A 23,087-nucleotide genomic window follows, 5' to 3' on the forward strand; every position below is an offset into this window, starting at 1 on the left:
AGCTAAAAGAGGTCAGGGTAAGCCTAAGAAGACTTGGATGGAGATGATAAGAAAGGATATGAATGCTTTGAACCTCACCGAGGACATGACATTGGATAGAAATGATTGGAGGAGAAGGATTCATGTGGAGGACCCAGAATGATTTTCCTTTTAGTTCATATCGCCGACCCCAATTGTTTGGGATGAAGGCGTTGTTGTTGCTGTTGTTGTTGTATGTCCACTCGAAAGCACCACGAACACACGAACACTTTTGGATGCTTTCTCATGAATACGTTATTGTCACTTTCCACAAGACCAAGAGCACTATCGCTCTGATATAGAGTTTACCGAAAGCGCCATACAATATGGAAAAGTGTGCTTCCTCGGAGAGAGTTTCAAAAGCGTGAAACGAGGTGCCTTTGAAACTTGTGGGGAAGAGCCAAAAAAATTGGGATGTGCGCTTTCCATTTAAGGAAAGCTCGCTTCCCCCTCGCTTCTCCTTATTTTTTTATTTTTTTATTTTTTTATTTTTTTATTTTTTTATTTTTTTATTTTTTTATTTTTCTTACTTTTTTCGCTTCCCCCTCGTTTCCTATGTCGCTTCCGAGACGATTCCTGGTTCGCTTCTAGGTCGTCTCGCGCTTTTCGCTTCCTAAAATTTTGGAAGTGCCTCGCTTCTCGCTTTCACTTCTCCGTCTTGCAACTCTACTTTGATACCATGTAATGAAATGAGCGAAAGATAAATATGAGCCTTCTAGGAGCACACAAGACCACAATTCAATGTGCACAATCACGAGTCCACTAGGAATAATACAGAGAGCCAACAAGGGCTTACAACAAACATAAAAAAATATAAGATTTTATTGATAATATGCTTAGTAAAAGCATAACATGAATGGGGACAATGTGTCCCTATTTATACACTATAGCCGTTGGGAGCTCCCAACGACTCTATGGAAGTTTACCATAGAGTCCCTCACTACATTAAATAATTACATTTATTAAAAAAATAAACTAACTAAACTGTCCCTATCGGACAGACCTAGTTACAAGAGATTAAATGACCAAAATACCCTTGTTGGGCATTACTTATTACAACATAATATATATATACATACTTTAACATATGTTCCCTGAACAGGATTGCAATATGTCTAGAAACAGGACCCTAGGGATATATCTTAAGCATGGACTCATGGTGAGTCGGTGACCATTAACAACCGATTAAATCCATAGAAGGTGATTAAATAATTAATAATATAGAAGCATAAAATATGATTACGAAAAGACAGTATCTGTTGAACCTTTTTAGTAGTACAAATTTAATAAGTACCTGACGCTCAGTTCCAAGAAACCCAGGCATCAGAAAGTCAAAAAGCGACCAAAGCTCCAACACATTGTTCTGCAACCAACAGGAGGTAAAAATTTTGCATTACAGCTGATACCAAAAAAGCAGCTTGCATCCGCTAAGATAATTAAAATGTAACCTGAATAGGGGTTCCAGACAGAATGATTCGGTGATTAGCTTTCAACTGTTTCACTGCACATGTAATCTTTGATTTTGAATTTTTAATAATATGTCCTTCGTCTAAGATACAATAATTCCATAATATTGGTTGTAGATGATCAATATCTTTCCGGACAACATCATACGAGGTTATAATAACATTGAACTTGCCAAAATTATTGCGAAGTGAGGTGCGCTCTTGAATTGAACCAACATACTGAAGAGGTAATATTACAGATTGATCTATATACTTCTCTATTTCATAGACCCAATGTCCAACTAATGTTGAAGGACATATAACTAATGATGGGAATTGATCCTTATTTGGATTAGAAGTGCGATGTTCTTCTATGTCAGATGCCATAATAGCTGATGCCTGAAGTGTTTTACCAAGCCCCATATCATCACATAAAATTCCATGAAGCTTAAACCGTCTCAAGAAGGATAACCAGTTTATGCCTTCTTGTTGATACCTACAAGCAGCAAAAGTTTTCGTTAGAATAAGAATTTAATTATATAATCTGGGATCTAACAGGGACAACATTCTATACCTTCTTAGTGTCACTTTTAATTTGGTGCAAAGTTTGTAATCATCAATATGAGAGCTATCCAGTAATTGCTCTAGAAATTGAACATCTGCATTCCTAGACAAACTTTCACTTAGTCCAGTAGGAAGAGGAAGACCCTTAGCCAATGGTAGCAGAGGAACAAGGGCAGCAAAACTACTTGTGACACTCTGTCTTACTGCTTGATCACTGTCACTCATGCAACCTAGAAGAGGCACCACAAGAAAAGGTGAATAAGGTACAAGTTCAACCCCTAATCCCTGAACAAGCAGGCTTATAAGCATGCCAGCGCCTTGTCTGGCATAGACAGATGTAGAGTCCCCCAACATAGGTATGGCTCTTTCCATCACAACTTCCATCACACTAGTTGTGTTTGTTATAGCCATCAGAGTAATACATTTTGAAGCAGCCAACCTTACTGCAACATGCTGATGATGCAAGCAACTCAATATACAAGGTAGCAGCAAGAGTAATTTCATCTTTAGTGTGACTTCCAGAAAAGGTGCAATAGAACGTATCACCTGCAGCTTAAAAAAGAGTTTGTTAACTGAGATATTAAAAAGTTTGTAATTGATGAATGAAATATGAAACAATTAGCAGAGGTTAAGGCCTGAACCAGAAAATGCTGAAAGCAGTTAGCACACACAAATATATGTCATCTACCAATAACCATGGAGTGACATTCAATCTCAGCTTCTTGTTATTCAAGTTTTGAACAAAACCACATCCAAGCATTCCTTGCAGATAACATGAGAACATATGAACAGATTTTAAAGTATCAAACTGATTAATTCATAAACAAAATAAACCATGTTTCTTAATGCACATTGCACATGCAACATCAGCAAAATAAGAGCAAATATGGCATAGGAAAACATAGACTTGTGATAACAAAAGAGGACAATAGTCCCCCCACAAACACACACAAAGTACACATGCATGCGCACACACATACACACCCATGTCCACACATCCACATGCATACTCGAGTCTGAGCTCACTACACACGCAACAGGCACACACACACATATACACCCCCCTCCCCCCCCCCCTCTTATGTCACATTGACACGCAGTTTAGAGGGTGTGACATGAGCCAGACACACTATGACATGCTGACACGACTCCAACATGTGCAGACATTATTTTGATATGATTTAATGTTATGTTAACTTTTTAATAATGATTTAAAAAATACATTTTTATATATTAAATATCAAAAAATAATATTTTATTAATTAAAAAATAAAAAAACCATGTCACTGTATCCCATTTTTTAAAAAATTCAAACTCTACCATTGTCTTTGTTGCACACATGCATGCACACAGAAGACATGAACATCAAAAATGGACAACTAAACTAACCAATGAGCAACTGTAAGAAGAGAATCACTAACATATATGAAGGAGAAACACAAAAACAAAACTGCATATGAGCTGCCAGGATGTAGCCTGACAAGTTTTTAAATCATAAGCAACTAAAATGGAACTATGGAGTTGAAACTGAGAATGGCAATAAAACATGCTCTTTAATCTAATCAAGCTGGATCAAATTCATCCTCAGTAGTTTTCCAGAAATGTATGATCCAAGTTCCTCGCTTTGGAAAAATCAAAACTACTTAACAGGTTCAACTTAGATATCAAAGGTGGTGTTAAGATGTTGGAATGTAATTTACAAGTGAACTTGGGCGTGTACAGCACAAGCATCAACACTTTGGTAGTTTGACATAGATAAGTATCACTATACAATTGAACAAATCATTCTACGTAAAAACCAATTTATGATTAAGATGGTTTCATAGTGATGGAATCTTAAATATCATAATAGAACTTTTTTACAATTTTTTTACAACATAGCATAGTTCTTTACATGTTATTGTATGATGTTAATAGCATTGCATAAGAAGGTTTCCCATATATTTGATCACCCAAACCTTTACCATGCTTAAAATATACATATTGAAAAAAGAACAATGGTAAATTTATCCTCAACTATCTCATATAACAAGTATGCACTTGAAAGAAACATCTAGACTGATTTCAAAGTATACCTAGTTCCCCATATAATAATTATTACATGCAATGAAAAAAGTATACGCAATTAGCTCCAAATATACATACACATGCCTAGCCCTCACATGTCCAAAGAAAGGATGGGAAAAAGAAAAGGCTAGTAGCATACTAATTTAACCAAGTTGTAAACCTCTATTGGTTAAACCACCAAATGCACTGCTGCCCAGGGCTGACAACTCTCATATCAAGAGACATAAAGCTATTAAGCAACCTTACATAATGGTATACGATAATGGGATTATGAAAGCAGATAATGGGATCCTGCACTTTGGAAAACATGCTAGTCATACTAGGTGCATCCATGTTGCACTGGTGCACCCATAAAGTATACATGTGACCTAGGTCCCACTAGATTTAAGTTGGTCAATGCTAGAAAACACCTCGCATAACTAGGGCTGGAAAACAAGACAAACAGCTCGCTGTTTCGCTTGGCTCGGCTCAGCTCGAAAATTGTGCTCGGCAAGTTGAGCTACGAGCCAGCTCGTTTGGGTAAATGAGCCAAGCACAAACATGGAGAGCTTGGCTCGGCTCGGCTCATGTATGCTTGTTTTACATAATATATATTTTATATATATATTATATATTACATGCATAATGCATATTATATATGTTTTATACATGTATTATATGTAATATATACTATACATATATTATATATTTTAGAAACTATCAAAGCTTTAAAAAACACTTTAAAATATTTTTTAAAAAAGAGCCAGCTCGTGATTATCTCCCAAAGCTTGGCTCGTAACCAGGGGCGTAGCTAGGATTCATGTGAGGGGGGGGGGGGGGGGGGGGGCAAACAGGGGTGTAGCAAAAAAAAATTTATTTGTGTGATAGTCGGGGGGTTCGGGGGCAGTGCCCCCGAAAATTTTTTTTTGAGATAAAATAAAAATGGCTACAATTATTAATAAAAATCTATTTCATATGGACAAATCAAACTATTTGCTGCAGTCAGGGCTGGGCTAAAAAATGGATAAAAATCTATTTCATATGGAATCAGGGCAGGGCTAGGACTGGGCTTTAAAAAAAAATTAACTGTTTGGGGAGGCAGGACTGGGCTACAGCCCAGTCCTGCCCCCCCCTAGCTACGCCCCTGCTCGTAACGATCTCCTCGGCTCATGACAAGCTAACGAGCGGAGCCCGAACAGCCCAAGCTCTGCTCATTTATCAGCCCTACTCATAACAATATTGACCTTCAGAGTGCTTTGTTCTATTTTATCCTATGTGTGGAGAGTTCAACCAGATCTCATAACTGATAAAAGAAATTCCAGTATTACTTGACAACACCCTTACAATGCCTTTTCTTATCCTAGGTAGACAAAGCAAACTACTTGTCTTAACCTGACTGATGTTATTGGAGAGGATTTCAAGCCATCCCTCTACAATGCTACACTAGAGGCTAAACCAAGGATATAGCTTCCCTGGTTACACACGTGTTTTAATTAAAGTGTAAGTGCAGAGCAGTAGCTTATGAATGAAATAGTAACAAGCTTACTTAATTTAAAATCAGAATAATCAAAATAAAATGCCAAAAGTGGTCACATATAGAACTATAGCCATTTCAGTAAAATGTTGGAAGAAAAACAGACCTGGAGATTGTTAATTAGGACTTGGGGATCCTCTATTTTCTCAATACTTTGAGCTATTAGTGCATCGTCAGGAAGATGCATGGCTTCAGTAGTGGCTGGCTTAATCACCTCGGTAAGATAATCCCACAGTTTGGGGAGCTTATCAAACAAAGAAGCACCAAACTTGTCGCACAGACACTTCAATGCAAGCTCTGAACCTCTCCGGCTTATGAAGCCTTCAATTTTTGACCTTTCATCACCAGCAGACAACATATGGACTTTGGTCTTCTCACTGTTTTTAGTTTTCTTAAAAGATAACAATTCTTGATCTTCCACAATCTCCATTGAATTTATGACTGCTGCTTGGGGTGTCTCGGAAGGATCCATGCATGTTAGAGTGCATAAATTCTTAAGCAACTTTTCATTCGGACTTGGCTTCCGAGAGATGCAACAAGAAATAAGCTCTGCTAGTGCTAATGCTGCTTTTTTTTGCAGAATTTCTTCCTATTTAGAAAAAAAAGAACAGTAAGCAACCTAAGGAATTCTAGCAAACAAGAAAATTCCTCCATCTTCATGACTAAATTTTGTTCACCTGTTCTTTTTTTATTGCAGCCATCAAAGGCAGTATTATTGGATTCAACTTGGCAGGAAGATTTGACATCCATACCACTGCACCTGCCACTAAAGCTGAGGCTGTAACATGCAAGTTGTTCTGCAAAATTATTTACATACAGAAACAAGGAAGTGAGGAAAAAATATCATGAACTATAATATCAGAGAAAAAATAACATTTCTAAGAATAGGTATGGATGAAGTAAGTGCAATGCTGGATGCAACTAATTGCGTGCCTGCTAAAGACTTTCTATGGCTGTACACCTTTATTTGATCAACATGCCAACATTGATGTACAAAAGAAAAGATGATGCCTATATGTAGGGGTGGCAATCGGGTCGGGTTGGCGTGTCAGCATACCTCAACCCGAACCCGACCCGTTTAATAAACGGGTAACCCGACACGACCCGCCAACCCATTTAATAAATGGGTTGGGTCGGGTAAACGGGTTTTCAGGTTCGCGGGTCGGGTTGGCGGGTTGATGGATCGGGTTGGCAGGTAGGCAGGTTGGCGGGTCGGGTTGACGGGTCGGGTTGGCGGTCGGGCAGACGGGTTGGCGGGTTGACCCACCCGCCTAACCCGTTTATTAAACGGGTCAGACGGGTTGGCGGGTTGGCATACCCCCAACCCGAACCCGACCTGTTTAATAAACGGGTTACACGGGTCGACCCGTTTATTAAACGGGTTGGCTTAAGCCCAACCCGAACCCGCCTAAGAGGCGGGTTGGCGGGTCGTGTCAGAAATTGCCACCCCTGCTATATGACAGTATATCTCAGGTTAATGGTCAGTTAATGGCACTGTATGGTGTTGTATGTGCAGAATAGTGCAAGCACACTTAATATGCACACTGGTACAATAATTCTGGGCTATAAAAATATAACCGAGCCAAAAGTTAATATAATAACAATAAACTGATCATACATGTACAAACTTGGGACAGTATGATCATACTTTGGTTCATTATAGGAAAACTGCGAACATGCAAAGACGCAAACTATACAATATAGTCTCGTTGGAAGGCAATAATTCAGTATCTATTGAAAGATGTGCAAGAGGTTTAGCAGGCAAAAACATAGCAAAGGTATTATCACAGGAGGATCTTTGATATCTAAACAATGAAACATATTATCAGTCCAATCACATAGTATCACATAGTGTTACTCAAGAATATTATCAAAATAGAAACTGAACTAAGAATTGGGGAATACCCCATAGGATCTTTTGAAAATCTCATCCAATGCATGCAGGAAAAAAATTTAATTATTTGCTATGTGTTGAAAAGAAGTCGAGAACTTCTATGCATCAACCAAAGCGATGCTGGAGATTGAGAAGCACATACAGAAAGAAGACAGCACCACGAGTGACAGGTACCTGGACACACTTTAGATATCCTGCAGTTGACAACAGCCGTTGCTTTGATGACTCCACATCGTCAAAAGCATGCTTCTCTGTAATTTCATCTGCATGGGAAGGCTCACTTGGCAACGCTAGTTTTGAAGCAAAAGCGATTGCATCATCCACAGTAATCGTTTCCATTGGAACAGAGAGAGTAGATAAAACATGCTCGAAAAGCCCAGATGAATCAGCTGCTTGGTATAAAAGAGCAGCCTCATTCCGCATCTTAGTGTATGTTCTTGCTAGTTCAGAATAAGAATGAACTGAACCCTTTGTAGGAAATGCTGGATCACAGCATGACAGCAAATCTAAAAGAAGTTTTTGAAGAGGATGGGCAAGGCCAAGCAAGATAGCTTGCATCTTAGGTGAAGCTTGGTTTTTCAGCTCTTTAAACCAGGCAGCCAGGACCATTGAGGACACCTAGACAAATGAAAAACAGAATTTCCATAAAGTAAAAACTGAGTTAAAATGACCCACCTTGAAAAAATAAATAACAAAAAATATAAAATATCAAGTTACCTGCCGCTGTACGCCTGATAAAGAATTCAACTCACTCAACAGTAGCTCAATTATATATTGCACTGACAACTCTGACAACCTGGATGCAAAAATACCCAATGCTTCCGATATAATTACCCTAGTGTGGGTGACTGATTTTTCACTGTCTGCACCAACAACTATCTTTGTTAAATTGGTGGCAACATCTGCACCTTGCTCTTGCAATGGAATCCCTTTTCCACACTGTAAATCGAAATTTCCATGAGAATCGTTCTCTCCCTTTACAGCCCTCATCTTTGCAGCAGCTCTGAATTGGCTTTTCCTCGGTAAAGTTACAGGCCAAAACATTTTTGTAGCATCTAATGCAGAACCATATGGAGTTTTCGACAGTTCCAGCCACGAAGAAAAATAGGACCTTGCAGCAGCATCCAAGTCCTGGCTGTGACACTGAAAATAAAAACTTGAAATTAGTATTGTTTTTGTAGAATATTAAGAAAACAAACAACCCAAAATTGGAAAACCCAAACCTGAAGAAGAAGCCTCCAGACCCTTTCAGAACATCGCAAAATCTTATCATTTGCTTCAAGAAGCAAGTTTTGAAAAACGATTTGAAGTGTCTCACCCAAAATAGAAGCAGGCCAGAAACTAATCAATGTGGACTCTGATGAGCAACTATGTGCAGCTTCGAGCAACCTCTCCTGTTCATGATGCTAGAAATTAAAAGCTAAAACACAAACACAAACACATGCATATACTACATCTAAATAGCACATTCTGAGTTATTGAAATATAAGACACAGATGTCAAATAACACTGATGACAATCAAATATTTGTCTTCAGAATTGATATACTACGGGCTAGGGGCTTTCCCTGCAATGGTAGCACAAAGCCCCCAGCATTTCATTCTTTTATGTAGGCATGCAGCCTCCCCCACCCCCCGCCCCCATGAGTTCCAATTAGGGGGGTCCTTGCCAGTAAGGGTAGAGTTTGACTAACATTAAACTAGTTGTGTTTAAGATTAACTACATTAAACGTTATTAAAATGAATAAAATACCCTTAAAATGACATTTTTGAAAATGCATGGTTACTTTTTTAGGCAATATAGGTCTTTTTAAGTTGGAGGGAAATAAAAAGGCAAACACCTTTTCCAGAAAGTAACTTTATGAATCTATCAAACTTACCTTTTTTACCTCAAAAAGTAGGCATTCATCTTCAAAAATGTCATTCTTTAAGGGTATTTTAGTCATTTTAATAAGGTTGAATCCATCTAATATTAAATACAACTAGTTTAATGTTAGATTAAACCTATATATATGCATTTTGTTGTACATTGTATCATACTATCTAGTTAGAAATCATATGTGCAATCTTTGTCTAGTCAAACTGACCCTGTAGATACATTCAACATGCTCTGTTAAGGGCTATGTCACATGGGTGCGGGTGCGGGTGCGAGTGCGAGTGCGGCGCAATTTTAAAAATTTTGGACACGGGGACTCGGCTATATATATAGATATTTTTCAAAATATATATATATATATATAATAATATATCCAGTGTGTGCATATATGTGGATATTGTCCTCTAAAGTTTGGCACCAGCACGAGTGTTTTTACAAACTTTGCAAATTGTACTTTTGCCCTTGCAGAAAGGGGGGTCCGGGGGCTCCTCCTTTTTTTCTAGGGCTTATGTTTGAGACTCATGCTATATATATATATATATATATATATATATATATATATATATATATATATTAAAAATATATATAAAAAGATAAAAAACTTGTTTTTTGCCCTAATAATGAACATTTTTGGACTCAGTCAACGTTGACCGAGTCCAAAACAAGGACGGACTCGGTCTCGACTTGTTGACCGAGTCCGACCCGACTCGTTGACCGAGTCCGACTCGACGTTGACCGAGTCCAAGCCGTGTCTGAAGCCGCACCCGTGTGGGGGCATGTCGACTCGGGTGCGGTGCCTCCCTAGCCGAGTCTGTGTGACATAGGTTAAGGGTTACTGGAAAGTCCACTTACATGTGGGAAACTCATTTTCTAGGAAATCATTTCCAAAACTTGTGGGAAACTTCCAAAAATGCATGGCAAACCAATTTCACATCACATGAGAAACCTACTTACCTTTTATGGGAAACATGTTTATGTGCATTTGTCGCAAGTATTCTATAAATACGAATTTTTTTTCCAATGAAAATTTGAGATATATGTGTTATTCAAAATTTAAAATAATTATTGTAGTTATAATCAATGTAATCATATATTTTTTTAAAACTTAATAATTCCTACTATTTAATATTCTTCATGCATATTGTCATCATTTGCATTGTTGCTCCACACACACACACATTATATATAGAGAGAGATATAGATATATTATCATGTTTCCCATTTATCATGAATTTTAGAAAGTCTTGTTCCCCTTCCCATTTCTCATTTCAGTTTCCCTTCCTGGCGACCTTTGTTTGTCAGGGATTCCATCTTAAGTTGTATCATTCTGAGGTAAAAGCATGTTTTTCTGAGTCATGAAATTTTACTGAACTGTTAGCCATTAATTTTTTTAAGACTTTTGTACCCGTGTCGACAAGTGTGTCCCTGTGTCAACACGCACCAACACCTGGACACGCCATTTTACCCTCTGTACATACAAGTTTGTATTCGATTTATAATTTATAATTATATTTTCAATTTATAACTTTATATTTTTAGTATATAGTATATATTTTAGAGATAGCATATATATTTAGATTATAATCAGTTTATTTTGAATTTATTTTGTATTTATGTGATATTTAATATATATATATATAGAGAGAGCATTAGAGCCATGATCCCATACCCACATTTTTTGGAATTGCCGTGTCGTACCCTCTATATCCGTATTTGTATCCGTATCCGCACCCGAACCCAGGCGACAGACTATGGGGTTAGATTCACTACCCAAGAAAACACATCCTAAAATTGTGAAAAACATGGTGTTTCTTACTAAATTGTGCATACTATGGAGAGCAGTATGTTACATGGGCACTTCACCCAGGCTCAAGTGTCCGTGTCAGACACTTCCCAACACCGTCACCAACAAAGACATGCCTGGACACGGCACCGACACAGCAACAACAACAACAACAACGCCTTCATCCCAAAACAATTGGGGTTAGCGATATGAACCAAAAAAAGAAATTCATTTTGGGTCTTCCACATGAATCATTTTCCTCCAATCATTTTTATCCAATGCCATGTCCTCGGTGAGGTTCAAAGCATTCATATCCTTTCCTATCATCTCCATCCAAGTCTTCCTAGGCCTACCCCGACCTCTTTTAACTAATATATTTTCCCATTTCTCCAACCTTCTAACTCGAGCATCATTAGGCCTTCGCCGAATATGTCCAAACCACCGTAAACGATTCTCTCGCATATTATTTTCAATGGGTGCAACACCTACCTTCTTACGTATCTCCTCGTTCCGAATCTTATCTTTTATTGTATTTCCACACATCCATCTAAGCATCCGCATCTCAGCTACACTCATTTTTTGAATATGATGTCTCTTGGCAGCCCAACATTCTGTACCATATAGTAAAGCGGGCCTAATAGTCGTCCTATAAAACTTTCCCTTCAACCGCAATGGCATTCTACGATCGCACAGCACTCCAGTTGCACTTTTCCATTTCATCCACCCAACCTTTATCCTATGATTTACATCTCCATCAATTTCTCCATACTTTTGAATGATGGATCCCAAATATTTGAAATAATCATTCACCGGTATTTCTTGCTCACCAAGCTTCACTACACTCCCATCACTACTTCGTTGCTTACTAAACCGACATTCCATATATTCAGTCTTACTCTTACTCAACTTAAAACCTCTAGCTTCCAATGTCTGTCTCCATAATTCTAACTTAGCATTAACCCCAGCCCTAGACTCATCAATCAAAACAATATCATCAGCAAACAACATACACCACGGTACATTTTCTTGAATTGATCTCGTAAGTTCATCCATCACTATCGCAAATAGAAAAGGGCTTAAAGCAGATCCTTGATGTAACCCAACCGTTATCGGAAAATTGGTTGTCACTCCTCCACAAGTGCGGACATTGGTTACTACTCCTTCATACATATCTTTAATTATACTAATGTACTTTAGAGAAACACCTATCTTCATCATTGTCCACCAAAGAACGTCCCTAGGTACTCTATCGTATGCCTTCTCTAAATCAATAAAAACCATATGCAAATCTTTGTTCCTCTCTTTATATCTTTCAATAAGTTGTCTAAGAAGATGTATAGCTTCCATAGTTGATCTTTCAGGCATAAAACCAAATTGATTCTTCGATATCATGACAACCTTCCTCAACCTAGACTCAATCACCCTCTCCCAAAGTTTCATAGTATGACTCATGAGTTTTATACCATGATAGTTTGTGCAATCTTGTATATCACCCTTATTCTTATATAAAAGCACCAAAGTACTCTTCCTCCACTCATTAGGCATTTTTAAAATTAAGTGTCCAAAATTTTGGACAAGCATGTCAAGTGTCTGACAGCTTAAAATGTGTTTGGAAACGCTGGGTCCAGTGAGTTTCCAGACTCCATATGAATATCCTCTTGCATGCATCATGGACACAGGTGTCCAGCTTTGTGGACACTTCGATGTTAAGAGCATATGTTTTTGTTACTCTATGTTTTTCCTTGAGGTGTGGTTGTTGATTAGTCTTGAACTCTTGATGATTTATTGTTGTACTTACAATCTTACATGTTCACATTATGTCATTGACATTTGTGTAAATCATCAAGGATCATATTACAAATGAGAAAGGAATGTTCATTTTATATTTTATGGTTTTGTTTGCATAATTCTTTAAAACTCTCTTTTTTCTCTTATATATATATATATATGGAGTCGTGTCCAAGTGTCTAGTTTTTTAAGACCCGTTGTGTCCGACACAACACCTGTATCAGTGCCCAAGTAATATAAATATAATAAATATATATAGTTATATACATATATGTGTATATATAGAGCGAGAAAAGGATAGAATAAGGATTGGTTGTGCACAACCAGATTGCACCATTGTTTGACATTGTTTTCCGGTGATTCGATCATATGGATGTATTCCACATGTTCCAGTTGCTAGGAAGTAACCCATCGTTCGTGTTTTTCAAAAACAAAAAAAGACTTTACAATGCTTGAAGTTCAGAAAATTATGGGCATTGATTTTTCAACCATTAGAAAAACTTTCTTATGTGTCAGAATCAAATGATTCAAAAGCCATGGAAAATTGAGTGCTCTCTCTCTCTCTCTCTCTCTCTCTCTCTCTCTCTCTCTCTCCGATATTATCGTGATATTTTCAAAGTGTCAAAGTGTCGGTGATATCAGTGACAGTGGTACAAAATACTATATTAAATATATACCCACACACACACACATATATATATTTAATATAGTATTTTGTACCACTGTCACTGATATCACCGACACTTTGAAAATATCACGATAATATGGGTGATTTAAAGTCAGCCACTATTATTGACAATATATCACGATATTTTGAAAATATCACTAAAACTCAAAATGTCTTAATGTTTTTTAAAACAAACTCATTTTTTATATTTTAAGTTTACAATTTCTATTTTTTGTTTCTTTTATATTTTAAAACTTGTTTCCTGATATTTTTGCAAGACTATTATTTTCTTATTTTTATATATTTATTTTTTTCCCAATTTTTTAAACTCCCGAGATTTTCCCGAGAAAAACTTACATTTGAAAATCTCCCCAAGGAAAACCCACACTGAGAAATTACATTGGAACGAAATAAGTGACTTGTATATAACTACAATCTAGTTGAAATTTCACAATCCAAGTTATTTTGACTCAATCTAACCACAAAGATGTGTTCAGCATGATCGATTTAGTAGGAATCGACCCTTACATCATGTTTTTTCAATAAAAAAACATGTTTCTTTGAGTCAGGAAAAATTGATGCATTCATAGCCATTGAGTTTTGGATCGCCAGAAAAACATGTATACAGATCGGTTTCCAGCAATACAAAAGATGGTCCCACTTAATAAAAACATATAGATCACATATATGGTGTTAGATGTGAGGAAAAAAAATGGCGTTTGCTAAGTCAATTGTACAAAAAATGGGCTACAGCAAACACCAACCCAATATATATATCTTGTACCCACAACTGTTAGATGCACACATACATGTGTGCACACTCCCTCATGCACTCATGCACACACAAGAGCATGTGTGCACCCACCCCCAGTCATCACTTTGAAATATCAAGTACTATAAGGCCTCTCCATAGAAAGCAAAATCAAGGAGACCAGATTATGGGAGTCTCATGAAAAAGGTGCAGATAAAGACTCAAAAGCTTGTATTTAAAGAAAGAAAGAAAAAATGCCCATCATAATAAACTGTCCATAATAAGTGTGCACACAGTCTATATCTTCTGACTAAAGATCAAAATCACCATCACAAGAAGCACCACTAACAAGCAGTAGATTTTAAGAGTGGATATCTTTCTTTTTTCCGCATGTAGGAAAAGCAGCATGAAACTTACCAGAGTAGATATAGCAGCATAACGAACCGAAGTGATGCTATGTCTCATAAATGGCCATAAGCGAGGTGCCAGAGAAGATAATGCATATGGGTTGCCCTCATTTTTTACTCCATTTTCACCAACTTGGACTCTTTCATTAAGATCTAAATTCCTTTTATCTATCAAGGTCAATGCTCCTAGCATTTTTGAAGCCACTTCTGGCTTAGAGTATATCTCTGCCAATAAGTTCATCACACTGGCAAATTTCAGGGAGACGAATTTAGTCATGTTAGCACAATAAGAAGGCCAAGACAAGCAGTTGTGCAAAAAGGATTCAAGTGAGGAAAACACAAACTGAAGAAATCAATTTGTAAATGAATATAACACGAATATGCATGGGTTATTAATTGAATGAATCAAATAAAATTCTTTTAGATAAGTAAATGGAAGGCACTTTTGCTCATGCTCTTTTGCTTCCTAAAAAAAGATGTAGTTTGGTACCTGCGACTTGCACAAATTTATACAAGTAATACATTCAACAAAATATGAAAATAACTCATAGCAGGCAAATGTTCATACTCAGTGAAAAAAAATGAATGAACAAAATGCAGAATATGGTTAGATGTGAAATTTAATACCTGCTGGTGGACGGGCTTAAGTCATCAAGGTCAAGTAATATGTCCCAAAGTAGCATAATGACTGAGTGTAATTGTAGCCCCATAAAGGAGACTGTAGCAGAAGCAGCAGGTATTAAAGCTTCAGCAGCAACTGCCCTAACATCATCATCAGGGTCCTCCAGGCCAGCTTTACATGAAGGAAGAACAAAGCCAAGTAACTCATAAAGCATTTCCTGCAACAGATAAACCTTAAGAAGTTTCAAAAAGATATCTTGCAACAGATATAAAATTACTACCTTGACAAGCAAAACTATGTCATCTAAAAGTATCAATAGAAAATCTACCCTTTGACATTAAAGTATACACAACACTAAGAAGCACAAAATTTATTCATCAACGAGAATAAATTATTAGTCGTAGTTGCCATTACTACACCAACAACAACACTGCAAACAAAACAACTTAAAGGAAAACAAGCATTCCAGAAAAGCTAAACTAAAAAACATGCTTAAAAAGCATCAAGCAATGTTTAATGGTATCAGATAAGAAAAGGAAAATTTACAATGCCTCTAGGCATTAGAAGATGAAATACTCATAGCCATCACCAAGGTGTGGTTAACTCGTCTCACTGTAGAAGCAAGAGCCTCAAGCCATTAAAAAACCAAAGGGTTGAACCACTATTCAGTTCTGTCAATAAAATCCGACATTTAAGAAGGTAAACTAATAGGTTTTTCTTTGTTTTCCCTTTTTACAGACAGAATGGATTTCTCTAGCAAAAGAATACCAGCAATAAAAGAACTGAATAATGTAGCAGTTCCTTGTCATCAGAAGAGCATCTTACAAGTAATACATAAGTTTTAATACAAGAATCTATCTAATGCATTGTTTCCAGGGTCAGAATCAAAACCAGGAAGAGATAGAAATCAGGAAGTTCAAATTTTTGAGGATTTGGGAAGTGAGAAGCATGCAGGAAATGATATGGGGAATCATTCAGGAAGCAATACGCATAATTGTGTGAACATAGGAATCTGGATTCTTGAGTGAATCGAAGTTTCTAAGAGAATTGGGACTTCCAAGTAAGGATCAGGATTCCCATATCAAGGGAATTGAGATTCCCATGACTAGGAATCAAGATTCTCTTATATGAGAATCGGCAATCTCGCTTCTTAGGAATCGTGATTCCTACTTTAAGTGATTCCTGTAACTATGATGTAATGTAGGTAACAACCAACAGGATCAAATAAATATGAGATGCCTATTGTAATAGGCCCAATCATTCGGAGATTGTCCAGACACTTAAAAAGAAAAAGCTTTTACTTGATCAGCTATGTCACATAGGTGCGGGTGCAGATGTGGGTGCGGATGCGGTGATGCAGCACTTTGAAAAAGGTTGGGTGTGTGGATGCGGGGGTGCTATATATATATATATATATATATATATATATATATATATATATATATATATATATATATATAATTTTTAACAGTTTTAAGTTAACAATAATGAAATACAAAAATGTCATGATAAGATTATATATATATATATATATATTTTATATTTATATATATATATATATATATATATATTTATATATATATATATATATATATATATTTTATATATATATATATTTATATATTTATATTTATATGTGTGTGTGTGTGCGCACTTATGTATTCATATATATAATATTAGATAAAACTGGACTTGGTTAGGGTTAACCAAATCTATTTTTGGGACAAAAATGGACCTCAGTGTGGTTGACTTCACCTGACACAAAGGAAGCCATGTCCAAGTGTCGCACCCACATGGGTGCGGGTGCGGGTGCGGGTGCGTTGCCCTGTTAGAAGATTCCATGTTACATAGTTGATCAGCTGTTGATGCACAGTAGAATGGGGCATTGGATAAAGTTGGAGAAACTATCAGCAGTTGGACTAAAACTTTTTACAACATAGTGATAGGTCTACACCATTATGTGTTACTGAGTGCTAGGTAATGAAGAAATGAGATTGAGTGCATGTTTTGAGACACATTTGCGACAAATATCTTACAGAATGCATGAGGAAAATACATTACAGAACGCTTTTCCAGGTAGATAAAAAAAGAGGTACACCTTATCTGTTTTTGCATGTCCCATGGAGGCTAAAAACAAAGCAATAAATGTTGATAAAGTGCAGATTCCGACATGATGAGAAGAGGAAAGGCCAAAAATGTCATGAAGGTAGTCAGATACTCAGACACAACTTATAGGAGCATCAATTGATCGAAGATTTAGATTTAGCAGAAAATCAATTTGAAAAAACTGTTTCATCAGTTGAACCCATTTAGATGGGCCCACAATTGAGTCCGATTATGATGGCGACCATGATTTCCCTTACAAACTAAGCAACCAGAACATATAGCTTGTAATGAGGAAGACCTACATTTTACCATTCATGTTTGCTTGCGCTACGACTTTAAATTTGGTATATCATGGCAGATATAAAGTGATTTGGGGATAAAAACTTAATGTTAAGAATTTGATTCAGAAAGCTTTATTATGTTCATGATGACATAAATTTATAAATTTAAGTGTAGTATGCTTGATGCACGTCTGGGAAATAGATTTCACCTTTATATCTATACTTCATTCCCAATCTTTCCTGCTTTAGTTAAGAAGCCATCGATAGTTATGTATGCTATTTTAACACATTTAATAGAAAATATTAAAGAAATGCTCTCATATGGTGTTATGCTTCAGGCAACTGAAAAGTGACAGTAAGAGAGAAAGCATGTTGCAAATAGCACATCTTGGGATGGAGGCATCAAGTAACAAAGAATGTTAAGATGTATATTAGAAGTTTAGAAGTATTGCAAACAAAAGAAAAGTGAGTGACACATGATACGGTTTGGATGAGTCGCATCAAGACTTGCTCAACACTAATGAGAAAGATCCATGCAATGTTAAAATAGGGAATCTGGAAAAGGAGAAGGCAAAAGAGGGACGTTGTGGGAGAGGATATGAACGGTTGCAGAGGGAATCATGTTTTAGTTCTAGTAGGATGTGGAAAGAACAGTGATGTGTAAATCCTAACGCATGTAGTTGGGATAAGGGATTGATGCTGATGATTCATTTGATAATCCTTGTATATTTTTATAGAAAACCGCAGATGAAAGATCCCCTTTTCTCTTTTCTACTCAATATATTGTGCAGAAATTGGACCAGAAAGTTTAGATAATTAGTTCAGCAGCTTACAGAGATTTTAACCTCAAAAATATACAACTAGATGTTCCCTTGTCCTTCCCAATTATCTTTTAGCCTTGGGTGTTCGGATGACGAATTCACGCTTACATGATCACACTCCAAGAACTTTAAACATGATTATGCACCCAAGTCTCAAGCAATTTACAAGAAGCTTCTCACTTGATACAGTGCACTATGTTCTTTCTCTATGCCCTGCACAACTTTTTGTTTTGGCTGCTCTGCAATTTGACACAACAACAACAACTACGCCCAAGTTATTCTATTTCCATGACCTGCCAACGTTCTCATATTCCCTAAACTTCAGCATTTTTCTTTTTTTGTTCTACTTTCTTTCTGTCCATTTTGATTGGTAGGATGGGGGATAAACCCCATTGTATTCGAACCCGAGACTCCTCCATTATGATAATGTGATCTTAACCACGCAGCTAACCCCGACCTCATTCTATTAACTTCCAAAAAACTTACCTCTAGGGCTTTACCATTAGTTCCAACACTAGCTTCACGTTATCTACAAATAACATATAAAAGCATGCAGTCATCATCAATACTGAGTGACAATGTGTTCCTTTGAAAACTATAATAGACCTGAATTACCACAAAACTAAGGCTCCCTTCAAGTGCAACAGTAGCTATTGTTCTTGTAATCTCAATCTATTAGAAATGTACATTTGTTCTAGAATTCTCGATTTGCAGTTGGTTTAACAATCCCATTAGTTGACTGCACCGATGTGATGTTCACAAATCAGATCTACAGAAGATGCATTTGGTGAAGTGCTAATGGCTCATTCAAGATATAAAGGAAATAAACTGACTTCTAAACAAGAAAGAAATAATGTTTCCAACCATTGATCTATAAAATTGTTTGCGTTGTAGCAAACTCCCCACAAGTGGGCAGACAAATCCTGGTTATCACTGCTATGTTTTAAAAATACTTGTCTTTTCTAATGATGACGAACCCTTAGATAGTAAACCCCAGGCAGCAGTTTTCATTGGTAGAAACAGGGTATGTTGGCCCCCTCCTTAGATAGTAAACCCTAGGCAGCAGCCTGGGCCACAGAAGCATACTCACCAGGTTAGTCACGGGTATAATCACAGTGGGAATTAAATGCAAAATGCCCTGGTGTTTTTAACACTAGTTTTCATTTGTGTTGTTTTTCTGTTAGCATCTATTAAAGAAATTATCTCATATATCTCCATATTCCATTAACACCCTCTTAACCTTAAGGTCCTTAACATTGAAGTGATGAGCAAGATATTTTACCTAGGAAAAGATAACTTTCACGAGTTCATAGTTAGATGATTCCTTTGACACAAATCCTTCCATTCCCACCTTCAATCACCTAGACAAGGGGCCGCCTCTGAAGGACAAGGTATATATTCATGGTATCTTCTTAGTAACACAATATTTGCCACTAGACTCAAAGATGAGGTACTAGCCATCAATCAAGTGTATAAGTGACGACAGCAGAAAGTTAAGTGATCCATTGCTTATACATGATTAAGGAACCCTCAACTGAATGAGTAAAATCATGCTTGGAACGAAAACCTAAGCAGAATAACAAGATTGCTGCTGCAATGCTGGGGGCTCATAGAACATATCAATAGCATTTTCTAAAGGGAAAGAAACTTGACATACTGTATTTAACTTTTTATTTTTTGTCTTATTACTTGTTTTCACACCCAAAAAAAAACTCATAATATAGAAACACTTCAAAAGGTGTTTATACAAATGATGTTCCAAGAAAGAAAAAGAAAATGAAACTGATCCTTCCCTCTCACCTACCTGCTCAAGAACCACCGTATGTCTTGCAAACCATAAAGGTGATGCCAACATTAATAGATCCATTTCTTTCTACTAAAAGCACAAATATGCTACAATAGTATCAGTAAGCATAGTGTTGGATAATGAGACATGAGTGAATGGAGTCTAAAAGCAACTATGCAAGAGCCTCAGTAAGCAGTGTTGGATATGGGGTGTACTGTACAAAATAAAAGACACCAACCAAACTAGCATCCTTGCAGATTTACAGAGAACAGAAAATATGCACATATTTGTACGACCAAAAAAATTCAGTAAAACAACAAATCTTCATAGAGACATGAAAGGTCAAAGAAAACCTGTCTAACAGCAACCAAGTACTTGATACCCAAAAGGCTGCCATGCCGAACCTCCCATTCTTGACGGTGCTGCGGAAGTTACAGGCTTTAGGCCAAACCAGAAAATTGAAAAATTGTGAAAGAATCATTTTAGCAATTTATTCTTACAACACATACAATTATAAGAATTACCTGCATCTGTAGCAGGACGCTCAATGTTTCATGAACTAGTGGAGGATGCATATGCTTAAGGACAGCACCTAGAGCTTGGGCGCAAGTTTCACGAACAGGAGCAACTACTTGATCAGAAACATAATCTCCAAATCTGCAACAGCAAACAGCTAAATAACCACCCAAGCAGGCAGCAGCATTCAAAGGTCAAGATTTTTGGAGCAAGACAGAGGCAGAAAAAAATTGAGGATGATGCTCCACAGAGACCAAGAAACAAGTAGATCCAATTATAGTTAAGACAATAGGGAAATGGCTACAGCCGTACAGGTAAAGATCTGATATCTCGATGCGGTCAGTAATAACTACTAGTTCAATTATGCAAGATGGCAAAAGAAAATGATGAAACACAGCATTACAACAAGCAAGGTCACAAACATACCGATCCAAAGATAGAACACAAACCAAGCGAATGGCACAGTCTTGGAGAAACTCCCAATTTTTTGTCCATGAATGCCTTGCTAGTTTTACCAGCTTTGCTACTTTGCAATCTTCTGGAAGACTAGATAATGCATCCATCATTGTGCCTGAGCTATAATTTTTGGTTAAAGAAGCATCTTGTGTTACGTGATTTTCCTGTGGCAGTCTGTTTGGGAAATAAGAACCAATAGAATCTAATTCTGGCTCAACTTTAATGGAACCTATGTTTGATCCACCACTTTCTTGCACTAGCTCTAAGCTTGACATATCATCCTCAAACTTCAGGTGTACACCCTGAGCCACATTCACATCTGTAGAGAGATCAGTCTCTGATTTTTGTCTCTTCAAAAAAGGTTCAGTTTCAGCTGCCATTAATTGGACATTTAAATCAATCTCCCTCTCTCTTTTTACCCCACTAAGTCCACTTTTATCATCAATTTCAACAGAACACCAAACTTCAGAGTTCAGATCAGGCGCAAGGACACCGGCAGAAGCTGCTTGATGAGCAAGGATTTCCCTCAGAGCCATCACACTTCCATGTCGTACTTCCCATACTGAACATGCATATGAAACAGGAGTAAACTGTAGCATACAGTCACTTGATAAACAGAGAAGGAGATACCGTAATGAGAAAAACACACAATAAGCTTACTGGGATCAAACATGTCATGGATGAGCTGCTCGGCAAAGTGACTGAATGGCCATCTCCCATACCCTTCTTGCTCAGAATTGTCATGGTCTACCACAGTTTCTATGGAAACCTGCAAGGAACAAATATATGAAGAACAAAGTGACAAATAACAACCCATATAATTATAAAAAGTTAGTCGAGCATGCATGTGGATGTGCATATGCATAACACATGCATGAACTCAGAAAAAAAGAAAAAAACCATGCACTCAGCAGGAAGATTAAAAGCCCTGCAAGAAAAATTAGGTCTTTAAGAAGACTTTGCATGATCATTGGAGTAGTAAAGTTGTTAAGACATAGCATTTACTTTGGACTTAAAGACCCATAAACTAAGCCTTGTGATGTAGGACATTATATGATAGGAAATTTGCCATTAAAAAACAAAATCTGGTGATGGAGACGCTTCCTAAACAACTTCCCATGTCCATCCAACCCAGAGTTGTGTATTCCTTTTCTATGGTGTACACCCTCTATTTCTCATCTGTTTATTCTTGATTACACACCTCAAAAATCCTCGTATTTGCTCGAGAAAAATTACTTGATAAAAACAGTTCTGTTAAATATATCTTATCTATGTCACACAGGTGCTGATGCAGGTGATAGTGGGTATGACATGGCAATTTAAAAAGAAAAAAATGGGTCAAAGGGTGCAGAGGAATATATATATATATATATATATATATATATATATATATATATATATATATATATATATATATATATATATATATATATATCATAGTCACAAATATCGTTATCGGCTATATCTCGACGAGGCTATTTCTTGCGATATTATAGGTTTGGTGATACATCTCGGAAAAATATCGGGGCTTAAAAAAATAAAAATATAAAAATACCAAAAATATGTAAGAAAATATCATGTTTAGATAATAATACATATATAATAAAAGAAATAAATAAAGAAGAAAGACACATTTAAGATGTAGAAAATAAATAAAAACAGCAACAATAATTGATAACATTGTGATATTATCACGAGAATATTGCGATATTCTCGTAATAATATTG

The 23,087-nt window shown here is 36.7% G+C and overlaps 1 protein-coding gene across 2 annotated transcripts in view; it reads right to left on the bottom strand.

The window, feature by feature from the left end:
- Nucleotides 1-23,087, bottom strand: part of LOC149829771 (TATA-binding protein-associated factor BTAF1-like) — a 61,889-nt gene that overhangs the window by 18,531 nt on the left and 20,271 nt on the right. For both annotated transcript variants that reach the window (XM_090016082.1, XM_090016081.1), the window contains exons 9-22: nucleotides 22,021-22,129; nucleotides 21,331-21,922; nucleotides 20,913-21,045; nucleotides 20,742-20,810; nucleotides 15,400-15,611; nucleotides 14,783-15,017; nucleotides 8,725-8,895; nucleotides 8,219-8,644; nucleotides 7,676-8,119; nucleotides 6,285-6,404; nucleotides 5,714-6,196; nucleotides 2,038-2,573; nucleotides 1,467-1,959; nucleotides 1,313-1,381 (exon numbers count right to left, since the gene is read on the bottom strand). In XM_090016082.1, coding sequence (XP_089872208.1) covers nucleotides 1,313-1,381; nucleotides 1,467-1,959; nucleotides 2,038-2,573; nucleotides 5,714-6,196; nucleotides 6,285-6,404; nucleotides 7,676-8,119; nucleotides 8,219-8,644; nucleotides 8,725-8,895; nucleotides 14,783-15,017; nucleotides 15,400-15,611; nucleotides 20,742-20,810; nucleotides 20,913-21,045; nucleotides 21,331-21,922; nucleotides 22,021-22,129 — 4,092 coding nt within the window. The remainder of the gene's footprint in view (nucleotides 1-1,312; nucleotides 1,382-1,466; nucleotides 1,960-2,037; nucleotides 2,574-5,713; nucleotides 6,197-6,284; nucleotides 6,405-7,675; nucleotides 8,120-8,218; nucleotides 8,645-8,724; nucleotides 8,896-14,782; nucleotides 15,018-15,399; nucleotides 15,612-20,741; nucleotides 20,811-20,912; nucleotides 21,046-21,330; nucleotides 21,923-22,020; nucleotides 22,130-23,087) is intronic.

Source organism: Nuphar pumila, chromosome 8 (assembly GCF_984573655.1).
Source record: "Nuphar pumila chromosome 8, dmNupPumi1.hap1.1, whole genome shotgun sequence".
Taxonomy (NCBI): domain Eukaryota; kingdom Viridiplantae; phylum Streptophyta; class Magnoliopsida; order Nymphaeales; family Nymphaeaceae; genus Nuphar; species Nuphar pumila.